Source organism: Corythoichthys intestinalis, chromosome 16, assembly GCF_030265065.1.
Source record: "Corythoichthys intestinalis isolate RoL2023-P3 chromosome 16, ASM3026506v1, whole genome shotgun sequence".
Taxonomy (NCBI): domain Eukaryota; kingdom Metazoa; phylum Chordata; class Actinopteri; order Syngnathiformes; family Syngnathidae; genus Corythoichthys; species Corythoichthys intestinalis.
The window spans coordinates 50,883,638-50,908,552 of NC_080410.1; the positions used below are offsets into that span (position 1 = coordinate 50,883,638).

The 24,915-nt window shown below is 39.2% G+C and overlaps 1 protein-coding gene across 3 annotated transcripts in view; it reads right to left on the minus strand.

Moving 5' to 3' along the window:
- The window catches only part of ush1ga (Usher syndrome 1Ga (autosomal recessive)), a 31,093-nt gene extending 11,069 nt beyond the window's left edge, over window positions 1-20,024 (minus strand). For 2 of the 3 annotated variants that reach the window (XM_057817000.1, XM_057817001.1), the window contains exons 1-2: window positions 19,712-20,024; window positions 304-757 (exon numbers count right to left, since the gene is read on the minus strand). In XM_057817000.1, the coding sequence (XP_057672983.1) occupies window positions 304-757; window positions 19,712-19,875 (618 nt within the window). In that variant the 5' untranslated portion in view covers window positions 19,876-20,024. The remainder of the gene's footprint in view (window positions 1-303; window positions 758-19,711) is intronic. The other variant, XM_057817003.1, reaches the window with a different exon arrangement.
- Window positions 20,025-24,915: the final 4,891 nt, after the last annotated feature.

The following is a 24,915-nucleotide window of genomic DNA, read 5'->3' on the forward strand; positions in this document are numbered from 1 at the left end:
ACTACTTTCTGTAGGCGACAAAACCTTTGTCTTGCCAAAATTTGACCTTTATGTCTGCGTTAAATGATATATCTTTTTTCAGTGAAGCAAATCTACTTTTGTACATTCAGCATCATTTGGGAGGGTCTTAGCTTTCATATGAGCCATTCCTGAAACCAATGGAATCATTAACAGTCAGGTTATTAGCAATTGTTTCAACAAAATGGATAAGCGACAAAACTCTTGTCAGGGACTGTATATCGGTATCCGATTTTTGGACAATATCGGGATGTTGGCTAGTGAAATAGCGAAACAAGTGTAAACCTGCGAATATGGCACACTGACGGTGGCGGCGTTGAAGTTGTGCAGCTTGTGGCTGACCGAGCCGCTGCTGTAACTGGAAAAACTCATGACGTCAGACAAGGACGCCTCGGGGGCCTCCTTCTGAAACTTCTTCTCCATGCGCTTGTGGTGCTTCTTCTGCATCTTGGCGCACTCCTTGATGCGCCGTTCCGCGTCTCGGAAGGCCCGCTCTTTCAGCTTGTTCACCAGTTTGGGGTTGAGGCCCATCTGCTTGGAGGCGATGGAGTCCAGGTAGCGGACGCAGTCCATGTGATTCTTGGTGGCGGCCATGTCCAGCGGGGTGTGGTAGTCGTTGTCCAGGCACCACACGTTGGCACCGAACGACACCAGGAAGAAAAGGCAGTTGTGGTGACCGTTGGCGGCGGCCAGGTGGAGCGGCGTGTTTCCCCATATGTCGCACTTGTCGGGATTCCCTCTGTGGGGAGAAAACAATGAGCTTCAGGGTAGGGCTTGCTGGAAAGGTTGCTAAAACTTCCTAAGGTATTGTGACGCTCTATAAAGGCTTAGACTTCATAATGGCATTGACGGCTCAGATTGGTCATGCTCTGTGCCTCGCATTCAAGTAGGGCGCCGCCCACTAGGCCTGTCGCGATAACAAATTTTAGTGTGCGATAATTATTCTCATAAATTATTGCGATATGCGATATTATTGCGCCCCCCCAATTTTTTTTAACCAATTTACAATAACACAGTGAGAATACAGTATATATTAATAATCAAGTACACCCATTTAAACGCGATAAATATTTACTCTTAAATTCAAAAATACTTTTTAAGAAATCACAACTAAAAACAATAGACCATGCCTCTTAAGTGAAAAACAACAATATATATATATATATAATTTATATTTTTTTACGTGATTAATTAAAAAAATTAATTACCTCCCATTAACGCGATAATTTTGACAGCCCTAATTCATATCTATAAAGAATTCGGGGATTTTAAGCATTTATCCACAAAAAATTTCACCGGAAAAGCTCTATTTACATCAGGCGGCCACTAGCTACATTCACTAACAGACTAGCATTGTACTTTGACATATTCAGGTAAAATAAACACTAACTGCATGTTTTTTTGCTTATAACCAAGAATCAGGACTGTTTTACGTCCATATCTATAAATAATTTGGGGATTTAACCTATTTTTCACAAGAATTTTCACCGGAAAAGCTCTGTTTACCTCAGGCGGTCGCTAACTACAGTTACGAGGAGACAAGCATTGTCCTTCGACATATTTACGTAAAATAAATGCTAACTGCGCTTTTTTTTTTTTTTTTTTTGCTTTTAACCAAGAATCGAGACTCTTTTACATCCATATCTATAAAGAATTTGGGGATTAACCATTTATTTTCCCCAGAAAAGCTCTTTTACATAAGGTGACCACTAGCTACATTCACTAACTGAATATCATTGTCCTTCGACATATTTACGTAAAATAAATGAGAACTGAATGCTTTTTAAAACATTTTTATTTTGCTTTTAACCAAGAATCGAGACTGTTTTGCATCCATATCTATAAAGAATTCAGGGATTTAACCATTTATTCACATGAATTTTCACTGAAAAAGCTCTGTTTACCTCAGGCGGCCACTAGCTACATTCACTAGGAGACAAGCATTGTCCTTTGACATATTTACGTAAAATAAATGCTAACTGCATGTTTTTTGCTTTTAACCAAGAATCGTCCATATCTATAAAGGATTCAGGGATTTAGGCATTTATTCACAAGAATTTTCACTGGAAAAACACTGTTTACATCAGGCGGCCGCTAGCTAGCTTCACTAGCTGACTATCATTGTCCTTCGACATATTTACGTAAAATAAATGAGAACTGAATGCTTTTTAAAAAATTTTTATTTTGCTTTTAACCAAGAATCGAGACTGTTTTACATCCATATCTATAAAGAATTTGGGGATTTAACCATTTATTCATAAGAATTTTCACCAAAAAAGCTCTGTTTACATCAAGCGGCCGCTAGCTACATTCACTGACTAGCATTGTACTTTGAAATAAATGCGAACTGCATGTTTTTTGCTTTTAACCACGAATCGAGACTGTTTTGCGTCCATATCTATAAAGGATTCAGGGATTTAGGCATTTATTCACGAGAATTTTCACTAGAAAAACACTGTTTACATCAGGCGGGTGCTAGCTAAATTCACTAACGAACTAGCATTGTATTCAACATATTTACGTAAAATAAACGCTAACTGTACGTTTTTTTTTTTTTTGCTTTTAACCAAGAATCAATACTGTTTTGCATCCATATATATTAAGAATTTGGGGATTCAACCATTTATTCACAAAAACTTTCATCAGAAAAGCTCTGTTTACATAAGGCGGCCGCTAGCTACATTCACTAACTGACTAGCATTGTACTTTGACATATTTACATAAAATAAATGCGAACTGCATGTTTGTTTGTTTGTTTTTTTTGTTTGTTTTTTTTGCTTTTAACCAATAATCGAGACTGTTTTGCTTCCATATCTATAAAGGATTCTGGGATTTAAGCATTTATTCACAAGAATTTTCACTGGAAAAACACTGTTTACATCAGGCGGCCGCTAGCTAAATTCACTAACGAACTAGCATTGTACTTCAACATATTTACGTAAAATAAACGCTAACTGCAGTTTTTTTATTTTGCTTTTAACCAAAAATCAAGACTGTTTTACGTCCATATCTATACAGAATTAGGGGGTTTAAGCATTTATTCTCAAGAATTTTCAACGAAAAAAGCTCTTTGTCAGTGATTACACTCGGTCAGCTTTGACGGCCCCACCAACAATGCAGGCCCCCTATTTATCGGCCCCGTGTCCCGTCAATACATTATTAAGTCTACGATAAAGGCATGAGTTTGGTGTGGATGGACTTAAACGATAATTTGGAATCGGGCCCCGCAGACATGCTGACCATCCAAAATCTTGTGTCAATTCTCGCTAACGAGTTGGCAGTCCGCAGCAAAGCGTGTTGTCTCGAGTCACGCAGGCTGTAATTTGAGCTCCCGCTCGTCGCCGCTGCCGCTTCATCGCCCTGCTCGTGTTACAGGCGAGGCTTTCGAAAGGTTGCGGCCGGCTCAAACTGCATCGTTGAGCGCGGCCGATGATGTCACTCGGCATTCCTCAAGTCTAATCATGACTGGCATGACAACATGGATCTCTCACATCCTGTATTACCAGCTAAAAACAACGGTTTAACTTGAAGATCCGGCAGCATAACAGAAACGTTTTTAGGCATCTCACACTCCAACAGACTGTTTTAATGGTAAAAACTGAGTTGGCATCTGATAAGAAATGATAAATCTGTTTACATTTATTCCGCCACTGCGACAACGCCTCACTTACATCAAGGTGCTATAAATGAATGTCAAAAGATGGAACTCAATTTATCTATTCAATTGGATGTTATTTATAACAGCTCCGATGACATAACACTGGGAACAAGATCGCGATAGCTGGCTTTTTGGAGTGTCCTTTATCATATTAGGGGATGTTTGCTTTCTCTGACAGTTGTTTGCCGGGCTCGGCGTCTTCCCGTGACGATGTCATCATCACCATCCAATGGCAGTTATTTATGGAGAATGTTAGTACCTTGTCTCAGGCTCCTATCATTAGAGGAATACTTGCAGCGGGGCTTTTGTTTGCACTGATTCCGTGGGAATCGGTCACGCTTTGCCGAGTACGTGACCACGGTCTCGAATTGGAACGTGAAATCGGCGCAGGTGCACCCAGTCTTTCGGTTTGGAGTGTGACAACCAGGCTCAAAGGACGTGAATGATGATTGATGAGGAGGCTTCACAATGGGCCCCTTTTTCTGAGTGGCAGGAGAAACAGGTCAGCCGTTAAGGATGAGCCCGTTGCGTGCTTCATCTTCTCGCCAGCGCCTCGTGCCGCGGTGCTTTTCGTCAAGTCAGGATTTCTCTTTGCGCGCACTTCTCTATAACCTGCATTAAAGCTATAGAAATGGGTTACACTGATCGTAAGCAAAGTTGAGGTATTGAAGCAAGTAGGGATGTCCCAATCTGATTACGTGTTCGGAAATCAGGCTGATCGCGCCATTTTTTCGAGAATTGGAGTTGGGTGAAAAAGATCGGGTTTTTAATTTAAAAATGTATTTATGTTTCTCTGCTTCATGCTCAGACAGCCTCTCACTCTCCCTTCTGCTGCTTTTCTTGGTCAGCAGTGCACTGGAATTTACGAGTTAAAGCACAGGTGTCAAACCGACTCCAGAAAGGGCCAAGTGGGTGCTGGATTTTGTTCCAACCGATACAACGCAGAGAGTTTAACCAATGAACTTCCTGCTGAAACAAGCAGCACCTGACAAAGTTTAACTGATTACACATTTAAAGATCTAATTGGTGAAAAGGTGTCCTCTTCATTGGTTGGAAAGCAAACCTGCACCCACTTGGCCCTTTCTGGAATCGCTTTGACACCTGTGAATAGAGATGTCCGATCACGTCGTTTTCAAAGTATCAGAATCGGCAAAAAAATATCGGCCATGCCTTTTTTTTTAATATTTATATATTTTTTCATTAAATCGTTTTCTAGTTGTATTTAACGTTACCGACATAATATGTTACACTCATCCAGAGTCTTTAGTTTAGGCTTAAGGTAGGGTTATCAAATTTATCCCGATAACGGCGGCAATTAATTTTTTTAAAATGTGTCATGTTAAAATATTTAACGCAATTAATGCATGCCCTGCACGATCCTCTCTCTCATTGTCGTACCCAATCTGTAATGACGCCGTTTTACCTATATAGAGAGATAAAAGGCAGCTCAAAATGAGTAGAGTGAATTTTGGCAGCCTTTGGAGCCTTTTTTAATTGGCTAAAGCCTTGCAATCCCTCTCCCTAAGATTAGATATATCATGGGAAGCAATGTGGGGAAGCAAGGTGGCAATTGATCTTTGTCTTAAATCCTTATGTTATTTCCCAACGCAGAGAAGATATACCAATTGGTAGCACTACGCTCAGTCATGGTTCCACTTCCCATCATGCATTTGGGATGGCCACAGTATCATTTACTGAAAGCTCAACAAATACACTAGATGGCAACATTTAGTCACAATATACAAAGTCACAAGTCTTTCTATCCGTGGATCCCTCTCACAGAAAGAATGTTAACAATGTAAATGCCATCTTGAAGATTTATTGTCATAATAAACAAATACAGTACTTATGTACTTTATATTGAATGTATATATTCGTCCGAGTTTTATTCATTTTTTTCTTAATGCATTTCCAAAATGTATATGATCGGGAAAAATTATCGGGAATGATTGGAATTGAATCGGGAGCAAAAAAACATGATCGGAACAACCCTACCTGTGAGTTAAAGTGAACGATGATTGGCAGGTTTGTAGTTTTGATCTTTTTTTTTTTTTTTTTAACCTGTCCTGTTCAGCTGTTTGACACTGACAATGGAAATCTGAGTGTCCGATTAGTCTGAATAGTTTTAATGTTTCACATGGGAGTATGAAATACTCCCGTTGTGATTATTCAACATACCTCATTTATTAAGACAAAGAAGGGAACAGGAAGGAGTTATGGGGGAACAGAAGAAAAGGAGAGAGGGACAGAAAAAACACAAACAACACAAGAAATACACTGAACACCTACACTAACTATGAATATGTTCGTGCTATCATCAGCTAAATGTGTTTCCGGTTGACACCACGTGGGGGGCCCAACAACCAAGGACAGAGAGGTGGGGGGGGAGTCTAAAAGATAAGTGTTTGGGAGAGGTGGAGTGTACACAAATCAGCCCTGTGATCTAGAACCCAGTAATCATGTGAATCCCTTGTGACTGTGAGTTTGTTGGCATCCTACCCTACACCATCCCATCACCTATCCCCCTAACCAAGCTCGTCCCACCACATCCAGCCATGTCATCAAACCCATCAAACAGGCGACAGCCCCACAGACGAGCAGAGACACCGCGCGGGCACCACCCCAGGACCACCCCCCCCCACCAGACCGGGTGGGGGGGCGAGCCAGCGCAGCCCATCCCTCCTCCTGAGCCGTCGTCATCCCTCCAGATCCATGGTTGTCCCCCGGGCCATCCGCACCCCATCAACCGGCCTTCAGGGATGAGATAAGGGGACGCACCAACTACCACGCCCACCCCTGCCTGCCCAGCCAGCCCACAAGCCACCGCCGCAGCCCCCCCGACTGGCACGGCACATCGCGGGACCCCAACGGGCCACCAAGCCCAGGGCAGGGCAATACCCAGCCAGTCTGCCGGCACCCAGCGAGCGTCCCGCTACGGAGCGCGTGGCGGATACCCAGGCAGAAAAGACTGGGGAAGGCGGAGACAGGAGGATGCTGGGAAGCCGCCACGGGGCGGTGGGAGACAAGAGCCCCCAAAATACTGGGCTCTAGACCACATGGCTGATTTATATACACTTCACTAGGGTTGGGCATAATTTGAAATTGAACGATTCTGGTTCCGATTCCGATTCCACGTTTCAAATAAGGTTCTGAATGATTCTTGATTCAGATTCGTTTAAGACAGGGTTAAAAAAAAAAAAGGCAGGGTAAAAAAAAAAAATGGCATGGTTTATATTAAAGTCTTAACTTCCCGATGATTTTTTAAATTATATGGACGTCTGTTTTCCGAAATTTCCAGGTTTGAGGTGAATCAGTTACAGGCATACTTTTGCAAAATAGACAATGTTTATTGATTAGGAAATGCAGAATAAATGAGATTTATTGATTACAATCCCACAAGAGCAAGCAAACAAGTATCAACAAATGTCAACGATGACGCTAGATTTGAGTTTGTCAACCCCAGAATCCCCGCGTTACCGTTACAGCAAAACGAAATGTCACTTAGCAATGAAAATCGCTTAACGTGAAGTCCGCCAGCGGGTCACGTACGGATCGCCTGGCTTTGTTCCTTCGCCGCCTTACCGGAGTGTGTTGGCTCCCCGCTCATTTGTCACGGTAAGAGATTTTCATTGCTAAGGGACATTTCGTTTTGCTGTAACGGTAACGCGGGGATTCTGGGGTTGACAAACTCAAATCTAGCGTCATCGTTGACATTTGTTGATACTTGTTTGCTTGCTCTTGTGGGATTGTAATCAATAAATCTCATTCATTCTGCATTTTCTAATCAATAAACATTGTCTATTTTGCAAAAGTGTGCCTGTTACTGATTCACCACGAACCTGGAAATTTTGCAATACAACTTCTCACACGAATAATTTTAACTTGTATATAAATATCAGTCTTCGAACACGAGCAATTTTTTTCCGCTCGGCGGTCAGGGCATGGAAACATGGAATCGAAATTTTAAAATTCGAACGATTCCGGGAGCATCGGAGTGTTAGAATCGGTTCCCATCGATGCTCGATGCCCAACCCTACACTTCACCCCTCCCAATCACTTATCTCTCAGACCCCCCCTTCCTTGGTTTCAATGGTGTCGACAAGAAATTCAACTAGCTAACGATAGCACCAACATATTCATAGTTAGGTAGAGTAGGCGTTTAATGTATTTCTTGTTGTTGTTTGTTCTTCTTCCGTCTCTCTCTCCCTCTTTTCTTCTGTTCCCCCGTAACCCCTTCCAGTTCGCTGCTTTTTCCAAATAAACAACGTACATTGAATGATCACAGTAATGTATATCATACTCCCATGTGATACATAAAAACTGTTCAGATCAATCGGACACTCAGATCTCCATTCTCCGTGTCAAGCAGCTGAACAGGACAGCTTGAAATAAAAATGAAGGTTACACGGTGGGACAGTAACATGTTTGAACTTTTTTTTTTTTTTTTTTTAATCTAGCGGATCAGAACTCAGCATCAGCAGAATCTCAAAATCAGGTGAGTCGGACTCGGGTACAAAAAAATATGATCAGGACATCCCTAATTAAAATTAACTAAAACATATATGTGTAATACACGATTAAATACATTTTTTTGTTGAGGTGTGACCGGAAATTCGACACTGAAAACTTTTGGCCAAAAATGGCTAAAATTGCATTTTCGATTAAAAGTCTGAAAGTTTACCGAATGATTAATTATGCTCCAAAAATTGGACATTTCTGCTTAAAATAGTTAATATTTGGTCAAAAGTGGTTAAATTTCGCCAACAATGATTAATTTTTGGATCAAAGAGATGTAGTTTAGGCCAAAAATGGTTAATTAATAGTCAAAAATTGCCCACATTTTGGTAATAATCATGGTTGAAATTTGTTTGTTTGGTTTTTAAAAAGAACGTTTAAATTTGGTCTAAAGTGTTTTTTGTATAATAGGGTTCATTATTTCATCACAAAAGATTAATTTCTGGTTCAAATTGTTAATATTTGGTCAGAATTTTCGGTCAACATTAATTCATTTTTTTGGCTGGAGAGTTTATGTCAAATATGGTTAATTTATGGTAAAAATTTGCCTACATTTTGGTTCAAAATTGTTAATCATGGTTTAATTCGCTAATGTTTCGCTTTTTTTTTTGTTTGTTTTTTTGAAAAGGTTAATTATTTTGTCCCAAATTTTGATCCAAAAGTTTTCTAGTCAATAATTGTTAGTTTTAGGTCAAAAATGGTTCATTAATGGTGAAAAGAGTCAGGGTCACAGACATGCGAGGTAAAGGTGTTTTGTTCCGGATTTTTGGAATATAGTGTTTTGACGGATTATCAATCAACACAAACCATTCGGAATAGAATCTTGATCAGATTGGGATTGATTGGGTTAGAACATTCCCAACAGAACGAAGCATTTTTATTCCGATCATCCGAATAAATGTGTCTGTGTAAATGTAGCCGATGACCGCTACGAACAATCTTTTTGATCATCGACTGAAAATGTATCGAAAGCCGACGACTTCTTTCTCTTTGAAGAGAAGGTGGATATCGACGGTTTATCTTTCTGTGATAACAGCCGCGTTATAAAAGTCCCAATGACTCTTGTTAAAGTGTCAGCGCCAGCATTTAGCGAGGCGTCGTAACTCACGCTCTTTTACGGGGCCCCGATGTGGACGTTGCGCCGAGTGCGCAGTAAAATATTGAAGAGGGAACGCATGGCTGAAGAGCATTTAATGAAAAGCTATAACTTGCACACGACTTTGAAAAACAGTGGCGGTGTAGTGACATTTCAGAGTCCGGCGTTCAAAAGCACTCACCGGCTAGCTAGCTTGGGGTGGGGGGTTATTTCAGCTGTAATGTAAAGTGTATGGTCAAAAATCACAGCCACACATGTCTTTCTGCCAAATAATATGAATGGAAAATTTGGACGTGCATAGCTGTCAATGGCATAGCCTGACTTGGGTGCCAGTTGAATGTCAATCCGCTATAATGTAAAGTTTATGGTCAAAAATCACAGCCTCACATGTTTTTCTGCCATTTAAAATGAATGGAAAATTTGGACGTGCATAGCCGTCAATGGCATGGACGTGCATGGCCTACGAAACTGACATACTCCAAAAAATACCCCACATACCCCCCCCCCCCAAAAAAAATCCCCCAAACCAAAATCTATTTTGCCACATACCAAAAAGAAAATGCCACATGTAAAAATCTATTTTGCCACATGGCAAAAAACAAAAATGCCACATGGAAAAAAAATGCCACACAGCAAAATCAATTTTGCCATATGGCCAAAAAAATGCCACATGGCAAAATCAATTTTGCCACATGGCATAGAAAAAATGCCACAGGGCAAAATCCATTTTGCCACTTGGCAAAAAAATGCCACATGGCAAAGAAAAAATGCCACATGGCCAAAAAACTGCCACATGGCAAAATCCAATTTGCCACATGGCAAAATCCATTTTTTGCCGCATGGCAAAAAAAAACACATGTCAAAATCCATTTTGCCACGTGGCAAAAAATACGCCACATGTGAAAATCCATTTTGCCAAATGGCAAAAAAAAATGCCACATGGCAAAGAAAAACTGCCACATGCCCAAAAAACTGCCACATGGCAAAATCCATTTTTTGCCACATGGCAAAAAACAAAAATGCCACATGGCAAAATCCATTTTGCCACATGGCAGAAAAATACGCCACATGGCAAAATCCATTTTGCCACATTAAAAAAAGAATGGCAAAGAAAAACGCCACATGGCAAAATCCATTTTGCCACATGGCAAAAAAATGCCACGACAAAGAAAAAATGCCACAGGGCAAAACCCATTTTGCCATATGGCAAAATAAATGCCACATGGCAAAGAAAAACTGCCACATGCCCAAAAAACTGCCACATGGCAAAATCCATTTTGCCACATGGCAAAATCCATTTTTTGCCATGTGGCAAAAAAATGCCACATGGCATGGAAAAAATGCCACATGCCAAAAAAAATAGCCACATGGCAAAATTCATTTTGCCACATGGCAAAAAATGCCACATGGCAAATACCACTTTTGCTTCTCACTGTCTCTCTAAAATAATGCAAATTGAAGCAAGAAATATATGACACGATTCCCAATGAAACCCTTTCTACATACATTTTCTGGGGTGCTATTTCATAATGATATCTGCTTCAAATACACTTTGAGCATGCATTAAGACAATCTTCTCTTGTTTTTTATTCCGGCTTCCATTTGATTAAGAGTCACCAAACAAGAAGTTCAGCGTCCTTGTTGTCTACCGTGATTTTTTTTTTTTTTTTTTTTTTTTGCCTTTAGCAACCATTTCTGGCACCACGTCAGGAACGGATCTTCCTCCACCTCCTCTGGGCTATGTTAATGTCACAGACTGTCATTTAGGAGCATGTTTTGGTGTCATTCCATCAAAATTGAGTGGGCTTTTTCCACTACTTTAGCATAAACGCGCTCTTGAATTGTTTTGCATAGTCAGGCTATTAATTTCACAGACTGACTCTTTCCCCACCCACGCCTTCGCCTTTCACAAACTTTTCAATGAAGTTTTGAGGCAGTCGTATGTGCCAACTGACAAATAAATATGAGAAATCATAACAACGGGTAATCATGTCGACTTTGCCACGGAGGCTCTCACGCTTGTAAGCAGCCTGATTGGATTACCATTTAGGGTCATATTTCTTGTTCAAGTTGGGACATCAGTGATAAATAGAATAATGGTGATCATAGACAAACGATTTTCATCATTAACACAAACTATTCAGATATTTTTGAGATTTGGGACTGTAACAAGGTTATCACCAAAAGAAGCCCATAACTACAGTCAAGCATGCTGGGAACAATCGTTTTGGTTGGAATTGGGATAGGGAATTGTAAACAGTAGGGCTGCTGCCATCGATTATTTTAGTAGTTGATTAATCGATGAACTAGTTAGTTCGAATAATTGGATTTTCCATTTTCATTCATTTATTTACTTTATTTGTTTCTCTTTATATTCATTTATTTCTTTTTTATTTTGGCACTCTTGTGAGTCCATAAAATGGGGCATACACTTCCTAATACTGAAAATTGGGAGAGAAAAATGTCGGCCAAAAAAAAAATTTGTTACGACTCGGCCATATTAGCAATACGGAAATATTGCGAATTTGGTGCACAGAAAGAAAACCGAGCATTATCAATTTGGAAAATTTGGACGTGCATAGTCGTCAATGGCATGGACGTGCATGGCCTGCAAAACTGACATATACCCCAAAAAATACCCCACATACACCCCCCCAAAAAAATCCCAAAATCCATTTTGCCACATACCAAAAAAAATGCCACGTGTAAAAATCTATTTTGCCACATGGCAAAAAACAAAAACGCCACATGGCAAAAAAAATGCCACATAGCAAAATATATTCTGCCATATGGCCAAAAAAATGCCACATGGCAACATCATTTTTGCCACATGGCAAAAAAAATGCCACATGGCAACAAAAAAATGCCACATAGCAAAAACCATTTTGCCATGTGGCAAAAAAATGCCACATGGCAAAGAAAAAATGCCACATGCCAAAAAAAATGCCACCTGCCAAAATCCATTTGCTACATGGCAAAATCAATTTTGCCACGTTGCGAAAAAAATGCCACAAGGCAAAATCCATTTTGCCTCATGGCAAAAAAATGCGACATGGCAAAGAAAAAATGCCACAGGGCAAAATCAATTTTGCCACATGGCAAAAAAATGCCACATGGCAAAGAAAAAAATGCCACATGCCCAAAAAACTGCCACGGCATGGCAAAATCCAATTTGCCACATGGCAAAATCCAATTTGCCACATGGCAAAAAAAATACGCCACATGGGAAAATCCATTTTTCCACATGGCAAAAAAAATGGAGAAAAAAATTTCGGCCGGAAAAAAATTTGCTCCAACTCGGCCATATTAGCAATACTGAAATATTGCTAATTTGGTGCACAAAAAGAAAACCGAGCATTATCAAGCTTACCCTTTGCTTCATTTTTTTATGACTGTGGCATAGACTTAAAAAATCTATTGACCTGACACTTCATCATTCTTTGCGCAACGCCTAATCAGAGAGGGCCGAGCTTCATTTAGTAATAGCCGAAGACGGTACGCGCTCATGTCAAATTTAAGGTTGGATTTACTTACGATTGGATTTACTACGAAAGCTGTACCGCAAACAAACAGGATGGATTGTCTAAGGAGTGATTTGTTCGAGGATTTAAGGTAAATATTATATTTTTCGTACCATGCATGTGTGATTGAAGCATTTATTCGGGAATTTTCTTCTTTGTTTACATATGGAACTGACTAGCCTCATAGTTGGCAATATTTACGCGAACTAAATGCTACCTGCACGGTATCGTGACTGTTTTACGTCCATATGTATGACAAATTCAGGATTTAAGCATTTATTCACAAGAATTATCGCCAGAAAAGCTCCTTTTACGCCAGGTGGCTGCTAGCCTCATTCGCTAACATAGTAGCATTGTACTTTGTCAACATACGAAAAATAAACACTAATTGCACGGTTTCTTTGCTTTTAACCAAGAATCACGACTGTTTTACATCCATATCTATGAAGAATTCGGGGATTTAAGCAATTATTCACAAGAATTTTCACCCAAAATAGCTCCTTTTACGCCAGGCGGCCGCTAGCCTCGTTCACTAACATAGTAGCATTGTTTTCGTCAATATACGTACAATAAACGCTAACTACATGGTTACTTTGCTTTTAACCAAGAATCGAGACTATTTCACCTCCATGTCTATGAAGAATTCGGGGATTCAAGCATTTATTTACAAGAATTTTCGCCAGAAAAGCTCCTTTTACACCAGGCGGCCGTTAGCCTCATTCGACAACATAATAGCATGGTACTTCGTCAACATACGTAAAATAAACGCTAACTGTAAGGTTTCTTTGCTTTTAACCAAGAATCGAGACTGTTTTACGCCCATATCTATGAAAAATTCGGGAATTTAAGCATTTATTCACAAGAATTTTCGCCAGAAAAGCTCCTTTTACGCCAGTCGGCCGCTACCTACATTTACTAACAGACTAGCATTGTATTTCGACATATTTAGATAAAATAAATGCTAACTGCATGGTTTCTTTGCTTTTAACCAAGAATCGAGACTGTTTTACGCCCAAATCTATGAAGAATTTGGGTATTTACGCACTTATTCCCAAGAATTTTTGCCAAAAAAGCTCCTTTAACGCCAGGCGGCCGCTAGCCTCTTTCACTAACATAATAGCACGGTACTTCGTCTATATACGTAAAATAAATGCTAACTGTACGGTTGATTTTAACCAAGAATCTAGACTGTTTTACACCCATATCTATGAAGAATTCGGGGATTTAAGCAATTATTCACAAGAATTTTCACCAGAAAAGCTCTGTTTACGCAAAGCGGCTGCTAGCCTCATTCGCTAACAGTATATAGTGTATAATGAAAATAATGGGATATTCTATTCTATAATAATTTGTCATTGTATATAGAATGTATTAATTATCTATTTACATATTATTTATGATTGATTCTGCATGTTTTCCCCAAGTATTAAGTTTCTAATGTTAAATTGAGTGATTTATTAGCTGTTGAATACTTGCTGTAAATAAAAATAATAATAAAATTACTATTTTAGTCAAAAACGTATATGATTTGTTAAATGTTGCTATTGATCCTGAAAATATAGGTGATTATCTCTGCATTTGGTGATTTTTGTGCATCTAGTGTAAAGTCTAAGACTTTTATAGCCATTTTAAAATGTGTTATACTTATATAGAAATAATTAATCAGGATTCTATAAGGGATCGACTTTGAATTTTTTTATGCCGCTGCTCATGGAGACTCATATATGATTAAGGTAGGTGCCTGTTTTGGTTTTAGGTCGATAGCAGGTTTGGTTTTGTAAATATTTGAATTTGAAGTTTTTAAAAATAGGCCCCCTACGAATCGGCCACGTTTCCCGTGTCATGTCAATAGGTTATGAAGTCTATGGACTGTGGTCATGCCCGCCTCCTGCGTAAAAGCCGAGTTCAAGCTAGGCGCTAACGCTAATGCACAGCTATTGCTGCCACCCTGCCTACCGCTCTCGCACTTTGCTGACGTAATTGCTGCATGAAGTCCGATTTGGGAGACTTGACAGTTCAGACCGCCGCCACATTCTGCAAAAATGTGGCCCAGATCGGATTTAAACCGCAGACCAAAGTGACCTAGATGGGATTTGAAATGGTCAACTTCTATGCGACTTATCCCGTTCAGACCGTCAACTTAATATCTCACTCGAGTCGGAAAAACACGAAAAAATCGGATTCGTGCATTAAGACCTGCGGTCTGAACCTAGCCTAATTGGCCCAGGCTACACTCCTGTGGTTTTAGTTTGCTTTAAAGTACATAGCAAGTGCATTACATGATAGCTGTTGTCATATTTTGGTTGAAATTATTTTGGGGAGGGACACTAAACCACAACACAAAACAAAAACATTAAAATCACACCTGTAATTGCACAACTTCCAATTTAACAGTGAATACATTTCAGTGCCATTGACAGTGACAGGTGTCGAATCCGTTTGGACCACCATCGGTGATCGTAAACGGTTTAACTCTAGTGTGTGTGTGTACCCAATTGGGTTGGGTACCAAACCCCGGTATCGATTTAGTACTGGTTCTGAAGCAAACCGGATATAAACCAACATTCCGGTGCCTGAAGGAATATCATGTTACTTGTACGAGGCTGAGGATGACCTAGTTTGTTGAAAGTTTCAAAAAGGATTGAAAACCTTCTATTTCAGACATTTTTATCTTTAAACAACAGTATATCTATTTCAGAACAATCTTAATTGATCATTCTTTGTTGAGCTGATTTGTCTATTTTAACTGTTTTAAATGGTTTATGTTGTTTGTGTACAGGGACTCATTTTCAGCCCTTGAATTCCATGCCCACTTTACACACACACATACATATTATATATATATATGTATGTATATATATATATATATATAATTTTTGCACAGTACTGTATATTTTTATTATATTATGTATATACAGGATATACTGTATGTATATATTTTCCCCAAGTGGAAGCTTCCATGATCCTAATATATTTAATAATCAAAAAAAAATATATACAGTACTGTATATACCATATACATATATATATATATAAATATATATATATATATATATATATATATATATATATATATATATATATATATATATATATATATATATATATATATATATATATATATATATATCTGTACACAATTTCTGGGTGTGTATATATATTTTTCTTTTGGAAATGAAATTGCATTTCTGGATTATTTCGTTACTTTTTAGCTCTTAAAAAAATCCCAAAATATATAAGTGAACTGCCCAAAACAGTGTGTTTCCTTGTGCACTGCCCGACAGCTAGCTAACATTGAATGTCCTCCAATAAAACACAAGGCCTTGTCTTTTCTTGTGTTTATATGAAGTAATTCGTTTAAGTTTGTGAAATTGTAACAGGCATGCATTCAATACAACAGCACAATACACGCCGGCAGGGGTTAATTTGTGCCAGATCATGCCGGAACAAGATCCAGCACCTCTTCATTTTGGCCTCCCTGTGTTCCGGGACTTATTTGGGCAGATCTGGCACCTTTCGTGTATAGAAAATAATAATAATATATAAAAGTTTTTTAAAAAATGTATGAAATAAAATAATAACATGCATAAATTCATTTAAATCCCAAAAATTGCATGTTGTTTAGAAAAATTGAATGTCATTTGAAAGAGTCGGTGATTTGTTGATGCACAGAAAAGCTGGACCAACAAATCACGCGGCATCTGGGGAGGAAGCAGCCAGGATCAAATGGTAAATGGTGTTATACTTATATAGCGCTTTTTCATCTTTTAAGGCGCTCAAACCGCTTTAATGGTATTTTAACATACCAAAAAGAAGGAAGATGGTTCAAAACGAGTCAGAAAAACAACAACCAGCGATGAGGGCAGCTGCAGCGATCATGCTAACGGGCAGGACCGGGTGCAGCAAGAGGCTAGCACCGCACCAGCTAGCCAGGTTCACGGACAGCCAGCCAAGCCGGGGCAGGAGGCTGCTACCGTGGCAGCAGCTGGTTAGGTTCACCGCCACCCGGAGTGGGGGCCAGCTACAGCGCCAGCAGTCAGCCAGGTGGAAATTCGGGTTTGGGCTGCACAATTTGTAAGGCGATGGGAACTTTGGGGCCAGAGAAGAAGGGGATGAAACTCGCAAAAGAATGGGTTTGTGTTATTTATTGTAATCTCTGATATTTTTATGTTTTACAAGTTAGACCTGTTGACAAACTAATTGCTGACTGTGTACTTTAAGTTGCACCTGTGGTTATGTGGGCAGTTGCCTAAATAATTATAAATTATTGTCATAACATTTAGACCATGGATATTATCTGAAATTGAGGCTAGTAAGTTCCACAGCATGGCAAGTGGGCATTTGCGTGTTGTTTTCAGCACCATTTTCTGCGTATGTTCCAGGACCTGTGCCTGTCTCGTCATGCCTGCGCTGTCATATGTATTTTGCGTTCTGGCACCTTCTGATTTACAAATTAAGCACTGCACGCCGGTATACATATACCATGTAGACACCACCATAAGCGGATTTTAAGGGGGGGGGGGCAGTGGCTGAAAAGTGTCATTGCATGTAAATGACTTTCCCAAACATTTTTATAATGGGTCGAAATTATTTTTCGAGCACCTTAGACAGTCATTTGCTTTGCATATAATAAAAAAAAAAAAAACATGTATTAGAGAAAAAAATATTTCTAACATTTTTTTTTTGGGATTGAAGCAACTTCTTTTGGGGGGATTGAATGATTTAGACACAAATTTCTTAATCATAATATGGCCCAAACACAAAAAGGATTGCTCCAATCAAAGAAAACTTTTTCAATGAAAAATTAAGTGTTCAAATTTTTCAATCTCAAATATTTTTTTCGCATTCAAAAACTTTTTTCTATGATTGAAAATGTTCTTTTTTTGATTGAAGTGATTTTTCTTTTTTGAAAATCTATTTTTTGGAGCAACTTATTTTTTTTTTTTTTTTTTTATTAATACAGAAAAATGTCCCAGCCAAAATGTGACCCAAACACAAATCAACATTACTTCAATCAAAAATTTGCTTCAATCAAAAAAAAAAAAAAACTTGACTTAAATTTAAAAAAAATAAATAAATAAAAATTAATCAAAGAAAAATAGCTTTCACATGCAGTTTTTTGAGTTTCAAATTGTTCTTTGCATTCAAACACATTTTTTTGATGAAGCGACTTTTTTTTTGGGCTGAAAATATATATTTTAATTGAAGCAACTTTTTTTTTTTTTTATTAAAGCAACATTTTTTGATTGAATAATAAAGACACAAATCTACATCCGATTTTCAACTGGGGTAACTACATTGGCACGACAATGGCGGCAATGGCGCCCCCAGGGGGTGGCCAGGGGTGGCCACGGCCACCCCTATAAATTTCTTGGCCACCCCACTGGTCACCCCGCTTGCCAATATAGATTGTTGTAGCATCAGTTATGCATTTCATCCCAAATGCAAATCTGCCAGCACCTGCTTTTCCCCAGTAATTATTTTGTTTTGTTAAATGTACACCTTATGCCTAATATATACATAACACAATAAAACATAATTGTTGTACAACTCAAAATGTTGACTGGACAGTTATGGACTATGCACATTAAATCATTAGTAATATCAAATATCACACAATACACCAAAGTATATCCGTAGCCGTGTCCTTAAGTCTTTCTGATAGTTTTCCCCTGACCTTTTTACTGCAATAATATAACGAAAACCTGAAATTATGGCTTTTAGAAGCAGTTTACATGGCGATTCTGCGACACAAAGACGCAATGACTGAGTAGCGGGCTCGCCTCGCGTGCATATGGTGTCGGCGAAGATGGAAGGCGAAGACGAAAAATTCTGAATCCTGCCTCCAAAGTGAAAGAATCCGGTTGTGGGGGGCTTCCTCGGCATGCATATCAAAGGCTCTTGCGGTGCGACACCGCGCCGTAACGTCAGCACTCGTACACGTCACATTAGGCATGCGCAGTGGTGCTACTAAACATTAAAAACAGCAAATATGGCGGAATGTCGGCTTTAATTTACTGTTTTAATAATATTCTTAAATTAAATATGTTGAAGGTTTCAATTTTTTTGCCTTTTTCAACAAAAGAAAAATGGCATTGCTTCGAGTGGGCGGGCATATTTTTTTCCGGGCTGAGGGAGCTTGGTGGGGTCAAAGTGCATGATTCTCTGTCGCCCTGTAAATCTGCACTGCTCCCTAGGGTCTGACATGAATACTACATCGTTTTCATGCGGAATTGCGACATTGTTCAAATGGAGACGCAAATGCGATTTTGAAATTTTTCGTATTCTCGGAGAGTCACCATGTAAACGGCACCTTAATTTTGGTGTGCCACCCCAAGATTTTAAGTGGCCCCATCTGGCCACCCCTATGAAAAATTTCTGGAGGCGCCACTGACCGGCGGGTGTACCAAATTCAATGGATGACGATCTTGGCGAAAAGTATTGCCTAAGCAGAATTCCCCTCAAGAATGATGGGAAACAAAAAACGCTCATTGTCAACTTATTATTATATTCTTGTGAGTTAATTTTATTGCTGACACTGCATTTTGGGGTCATCAGCATCTTGTGCCCCCCCTGCCCCAAAAGTCAAACTCCGCCTATGGACACCACACTCACTTGAGCTACAAGCTATATATTTAGTAAGTAAGGTTAGCTTCCATAGAACAGGACTTATTAACAAATTTCTTTCATATACTGTAGCTTTTCCCCTTAACACACAAACTGTGTATGTGTTAGCGTATGTTGTTTTAAATAACTGTTTAAGCAACGGAACCATTAAAAAAAAAAAAGTACCGAGTAAGAAGTGGTATCGTCTGAAATTCAAACGCCACCCAACCCTAGTGCTTATGCGTAATGAAGTGACCGGTAAGAGTATGTTTTGTGATGGTGGTAGGCTATACCCACCCCCTGGCCACGATGAGGCGCAGAGCCTCCAGGTTCCCGTGGTAGGCCGCCCATAGCGTCGGCGTCATGCCATCCTCGTCGGGCGCGTTGAGGTCCTTGCGGGTGGCCTCCTTCAGCAGGTCCAGGTAGCCGTCCCGGGCCGCCTTGTGGTACCTGTCATTCATGGCGACCCGTTAGTCCGAGCGCCGGTTGCGCCGCCTCCGCTGCCGCCGCCGTCCTCGTCCATCTCCTCATAGCGGCCGGAGTCGGCCACCCGCGAACCGACGCTCCGTGTACTGTCCACTCCAGTGAGGGCTTGTGCGCGTCGCCGGTATCCAAGGGAAGCGAGCAGGCAGGCAAGCGATGATTCGCTCGCTTGTAGAAGACCGGAACAGTGCCCCCCCTTGGCCGACGGCAGGCACAGACCCTCGTTTCATTTCAACAGCAAAGCATCCTAATCCTAATAATTAGGGCTGTGACCAAGGGCGTAGGTTTGCATAGAGACGGTAGGGACAAAACACTACCAACTTTTCAGGTTGCTCAAATTGTCTTCACCAACTTTTAAGCAACCTTATTTGTGTTATATAATGACCTCAGTTATATAGGTCATTTAGATTGTCTTCTTATATGTTTTAATTGTTGTAATTGACCCCACCATTACTATTTTTTAAAAAATTTAGTTCAGACTTACATGTACCTCTTTTCACTTGCTGAATGTGCCGGTCCATTTTTTTCCCTCCTAAACGCACATTCGATTGGCTGATTAATTGACCCACCCCACCACCACCACACATTACATATAATAGATATTAGGGATATTAGAAGTTTTTTTTTCAGTAGCAGCAGCAGCCACTGTCAGAAATGTAAAAATACGTCAATGTTGTGGAAGTGGGGAACTCACCACTAATTTTGCTACTGAAAGTCTGGCCTGCATCCGCGTTAGCATAACATTAAACTGTGTGAATTTATCTAAACTAATCTGCAAAAGTCAAGTAGGAAGGTGCTTAGAGATAAGTGTCCTCGTATATGTGTTTACTACTGTTAACGTTAAATTAACTGTGAGAAATGTAGTGAACCGAGGTTTACCCCCTTAGTCCCATTTATACTTTTTATTTTATTGATGTGGTCTTAAAGCCGCTTACAAAGGAGCTTTCTTTTTTTTTTTTTTTTTTTTAGTTTGGCTGTCCTTGTGGACAAAAGCAGTAGTGGTTTACCTGAAGGACAGCTCCATTTTTATTTATTTTTGTTATTCCCTGACAGAGAAGTTTTTTCAGTTATATTTATTGTGTATGTTAATATAATTTATGTTTAAATAATGCAATTTAAATGTGCTCATAAAATCCGGAAGTTTTCAAAATGTTTCTTTAGTAGTTTTTGAAAACAAACGTTTTAATTGAACTGTGTAGGCTGAACCAATACGCATAAAAGTTAGTATAAGTCAATACAGCAGGGGTCCCCAAACTACGGCCCTCGGGCCGGATACGGCCCACCTCCACATTTGGTCCGGCCCCCTGAACAATTTTTTTTTTTTTTTTTCCAATAGTGTTATTCATTTGTGGCTTTTTTCTGTGAAGAACCCAGATAGGGTTATTTGGTTATTATCTATTTAATTAATAGTGTTATTATTATTATTATATTATATTATATTATATTATTTATTTGTTCTATTTTATTTACTTTTGTTCCGTGAAGAATCCAGAAAGGGTTATTTGATTGTGGCATTCTGAAAAACAATAACTTTTTACATTTAGACACTCCTGCAGTCGTCACACTTTTTCTGTTACAAACTGACCCAGCCCCTCATCAGAGAAGGAAAAAGTTATGTGGCCCTCACAGGAAAAACTTTGTGAACTCCTGCAATACAGATTTATTTTGCATTGATCATTATGAATGTCCCGTCCCCAGCGAAAAGTGTACATGCAGGTTATGCCATATCGCCCCTACCAGTGTTGAGACCAAACCTACGCCATTGGCTGTGACAATAATATCGACAATACCTTGTATCCCGATAGGTTATTGATATGTTCCCTGCCAAGAATCCATGTATAATTTTAAAAAAAGGTGTCACTGTTTGAAAAAAGGAACCAACAGATTGCTAGCAAAATTTTCCACAAGTGTAAACCTGTTGTCTGCCAGCACTAGACATCCAATCTATTTGACGTGGGAGGGTTGCCATTCGCTTTCACCGTCCAATTGCAAAGGGATTACACATTTTCTAGTGATAAACTAAAGGTCAACACATTTCAATTTACAGAAGATAGGGCGGAAAACACTCAGTGACTTGAAGTTCCGCTCTGAGACCCCCAATTTGGCCAAATTTCAGAACTGTCCGATATGCATGTGTGATACATCATTGGAAAGCTTAAAATCTCAATTTTCTGGTGGAAGAAAAATTTTGAACAGGAGGGCTTTTTTTTTTTTTTTAAAAGAAAAAAAAAACTAAACATCAAAACCCTATGTGGAGGTGAGACCACGCGAGAGCAGAATTACAGAGGCCATGAATTTAACGAGATATTATCGCGTACTTACCTTGTGTCGATCCAAAAACTCCATGTCGCATGGATCACTCAGTGTCAAGACACAGCTGTGAATGGCCACAGCTGGATTTTTGGGGGATTTTATGGGTAAAACATGGTAATATAACAAGGGTCGTGATGCAGAAATCGCAGACATCAAGGAGCGGTTGAGATTTTCTTTTTCATATATTTACTCTTTTAAATTATTATTTTTTTTTTTCCAATTTTTCTTTGTTTAGATCGATTATTTATCATCTAACATATCGGAGAAAATGCGACAGAAACAAAAAAAAAATACAATTAAGAGATAGTTATGAGGTAGATATCCGTGACTCTTTTACAGACGCCATTTTTTTCATTGTGATGTCATTTGTTTAAAAGTTTAAAATTTGCGAGTGAGTAATTTTTTTAAGTCTTTTTTTTTTTTTTAACAAAATATTAGACATTATTAATGTTTCTAAGCTAAAAATGACAGACATTTTGAATAATGAATATAATTACCATGTTTTCATGGCTGGGTTGAAACAAAAATGGTTGCGCAATGTCTGTAAACGGGGGTTTCCAGGGTAAAATGGGCAAATTAAAAATAGTTCGGGGGCTTAATGTGCCATAAATCTGCTATGGCAGCATATAGACATATTGTTCCATCAAACACAACAGTAGTTTTGGCTTAAAATACAGCATTTTCTTTTAAAGAGGAGTGCAAGAGCAGAAACTGCTTTTTCAGTCTCGTCTGTGTTTTCCGCCATAGATTGATTTCCCGATCCACGTACCGATAATTGTCGCATCGTGAAGTCGTGAGATTATTGTTATTATGAGCCATGTAACGCAAATCGTATCATATCGTGAGGGCTCGCTTTCGTTTGACACCCTAAAACAGGCCGTTCACCCAAAAAAGCTTTTTTTTTTTAAAACTCCTCGTCATACAATTTTGGTCCAAATCACATCATTCATACATTAAAAAATTCAGGATGCTAAGGGGCACAAAAGTTCTATACAATTTTTTCTAAAAATGTACAGTTAGTCCAAAATTTGCCCAAAACATACCCAATGATTTACCCAACCTTTTGACAAATCGGTACCGTTTGAATGTCAAAACGACCAGAATTTTCGCGTGACGCAGGGAGTTTTTTGAATGAAACAAAATCATTTTCCGTTCACCCTTAAACACGTGATTTTTTGGGAAAAAAAAAAAGTTTTAAAATATATATCCAGCCCTACAATTTTTATCCAAATCATATAATTTACACATCAAAAAATCCAGGACGGTAAGGAACAAATTTGCCAAAAATGTACGGTTCTCCCAAAATTCACCCAAAACTTTCCTATTCAGGAAAACAGGTTTTTGTGATTTTTGACCATTTACCATAACAGCCCATTGATATTCAACTGGCGCCCAAGTAAGTTAATGCCATTGACGGCCATGTACGTCCAAATTTCCCATTCATTTCCAATGGCATTTACATTGCATTGACGCCAATGGACACATATGCCAATGAGGACTCTGCATGTCCATGCCATTGACGGCCATGTATGTCAATTCTATTGATGCCAATGTACTTGGATTCCATTGACGCATATGTAAATCCGAGCCATTGACGGCCACGTACGTCCAATTTTCCTATTCATTTTCAATGGCAGGAAAACAGGTTCTTGTGATTTTTTACTATTTTCAATAACAGCCCATTAACATTCAACTGGCGCCCAAGTAAGTCGATGCCATTGACTGCCATTAATGTCCAAATTTCCCATTCATTTCCAATAACATTAAGATTGCATTGACACCAATGGACACAGATGCCAATGAGGGCTCTGCACATCCATGCCATTGATGGCCATGTATGTCAATTCTATTGATGCCAATGTGCTTGAATTCCATTATCGGATATGTAAGTCCGTGCCATTGACGGTCATGTTTGTCCAAATGTTCAATTCATTTTCAATGGCAAAAAAACCCTGTGTGCCCAAATCAACAGGAACTGACCTGATATCAAGAGAATGTATCCCCCGAAATGTCACCGAATCAACAGGAAGTGACCTAATATCAACAGAGGTTTTGTCCCCGAAATGTCCCCAAATCAACAGGAAGTGGCCTCATAGATCTTTAGCTACCCGTCGTAATTTCTCCAGAAATTGCGGTTTTTAGTTTGCTGTTGAATTTTAGTCACATGGTGTTGATTTTGGGGCCTGTCTGTGTCACTTTCTGTTGATTCGAGGGCATTTAATAGTCACTTCCTGTTGATTTTGGCTTACAGAACAGGGAGTGACACGGGAATCGCCCCAAACAAATAGACAGTGACTCAAGCTCAACAGGAAGTGACATGTAAATACCCCTAAAATTAACAGAAAGACAGTAAAACCTTTTTAAAACGATGCATTCCTGGCAGGAGCATACCGTATCGATAACCGTTGTTTTGAGGTTTTCCTAAGAGTTTGTTTTTCGAACTGCTTGTCAGGTTTCCCTTCCTTGATTTGGGTGACTTTTTCTGACACGAGGTGGAAAATTTGGGCCTTTTTGGACAGGAAAACCACCGTCAGATGATTCATCTACCTTGACCGAAGCCAGGTGCGATATATTTCCTCATTGCGACAGACTCAAAATTAGCGTTTGACCGTTTTGCGTTCTTTTCATTGTTCTTACTTTAAAGCCGATTTCTCCGATGCCAAGAGTTGCCGTAAACAAGGAAGGGTATTTTTAAAGTTCATAGA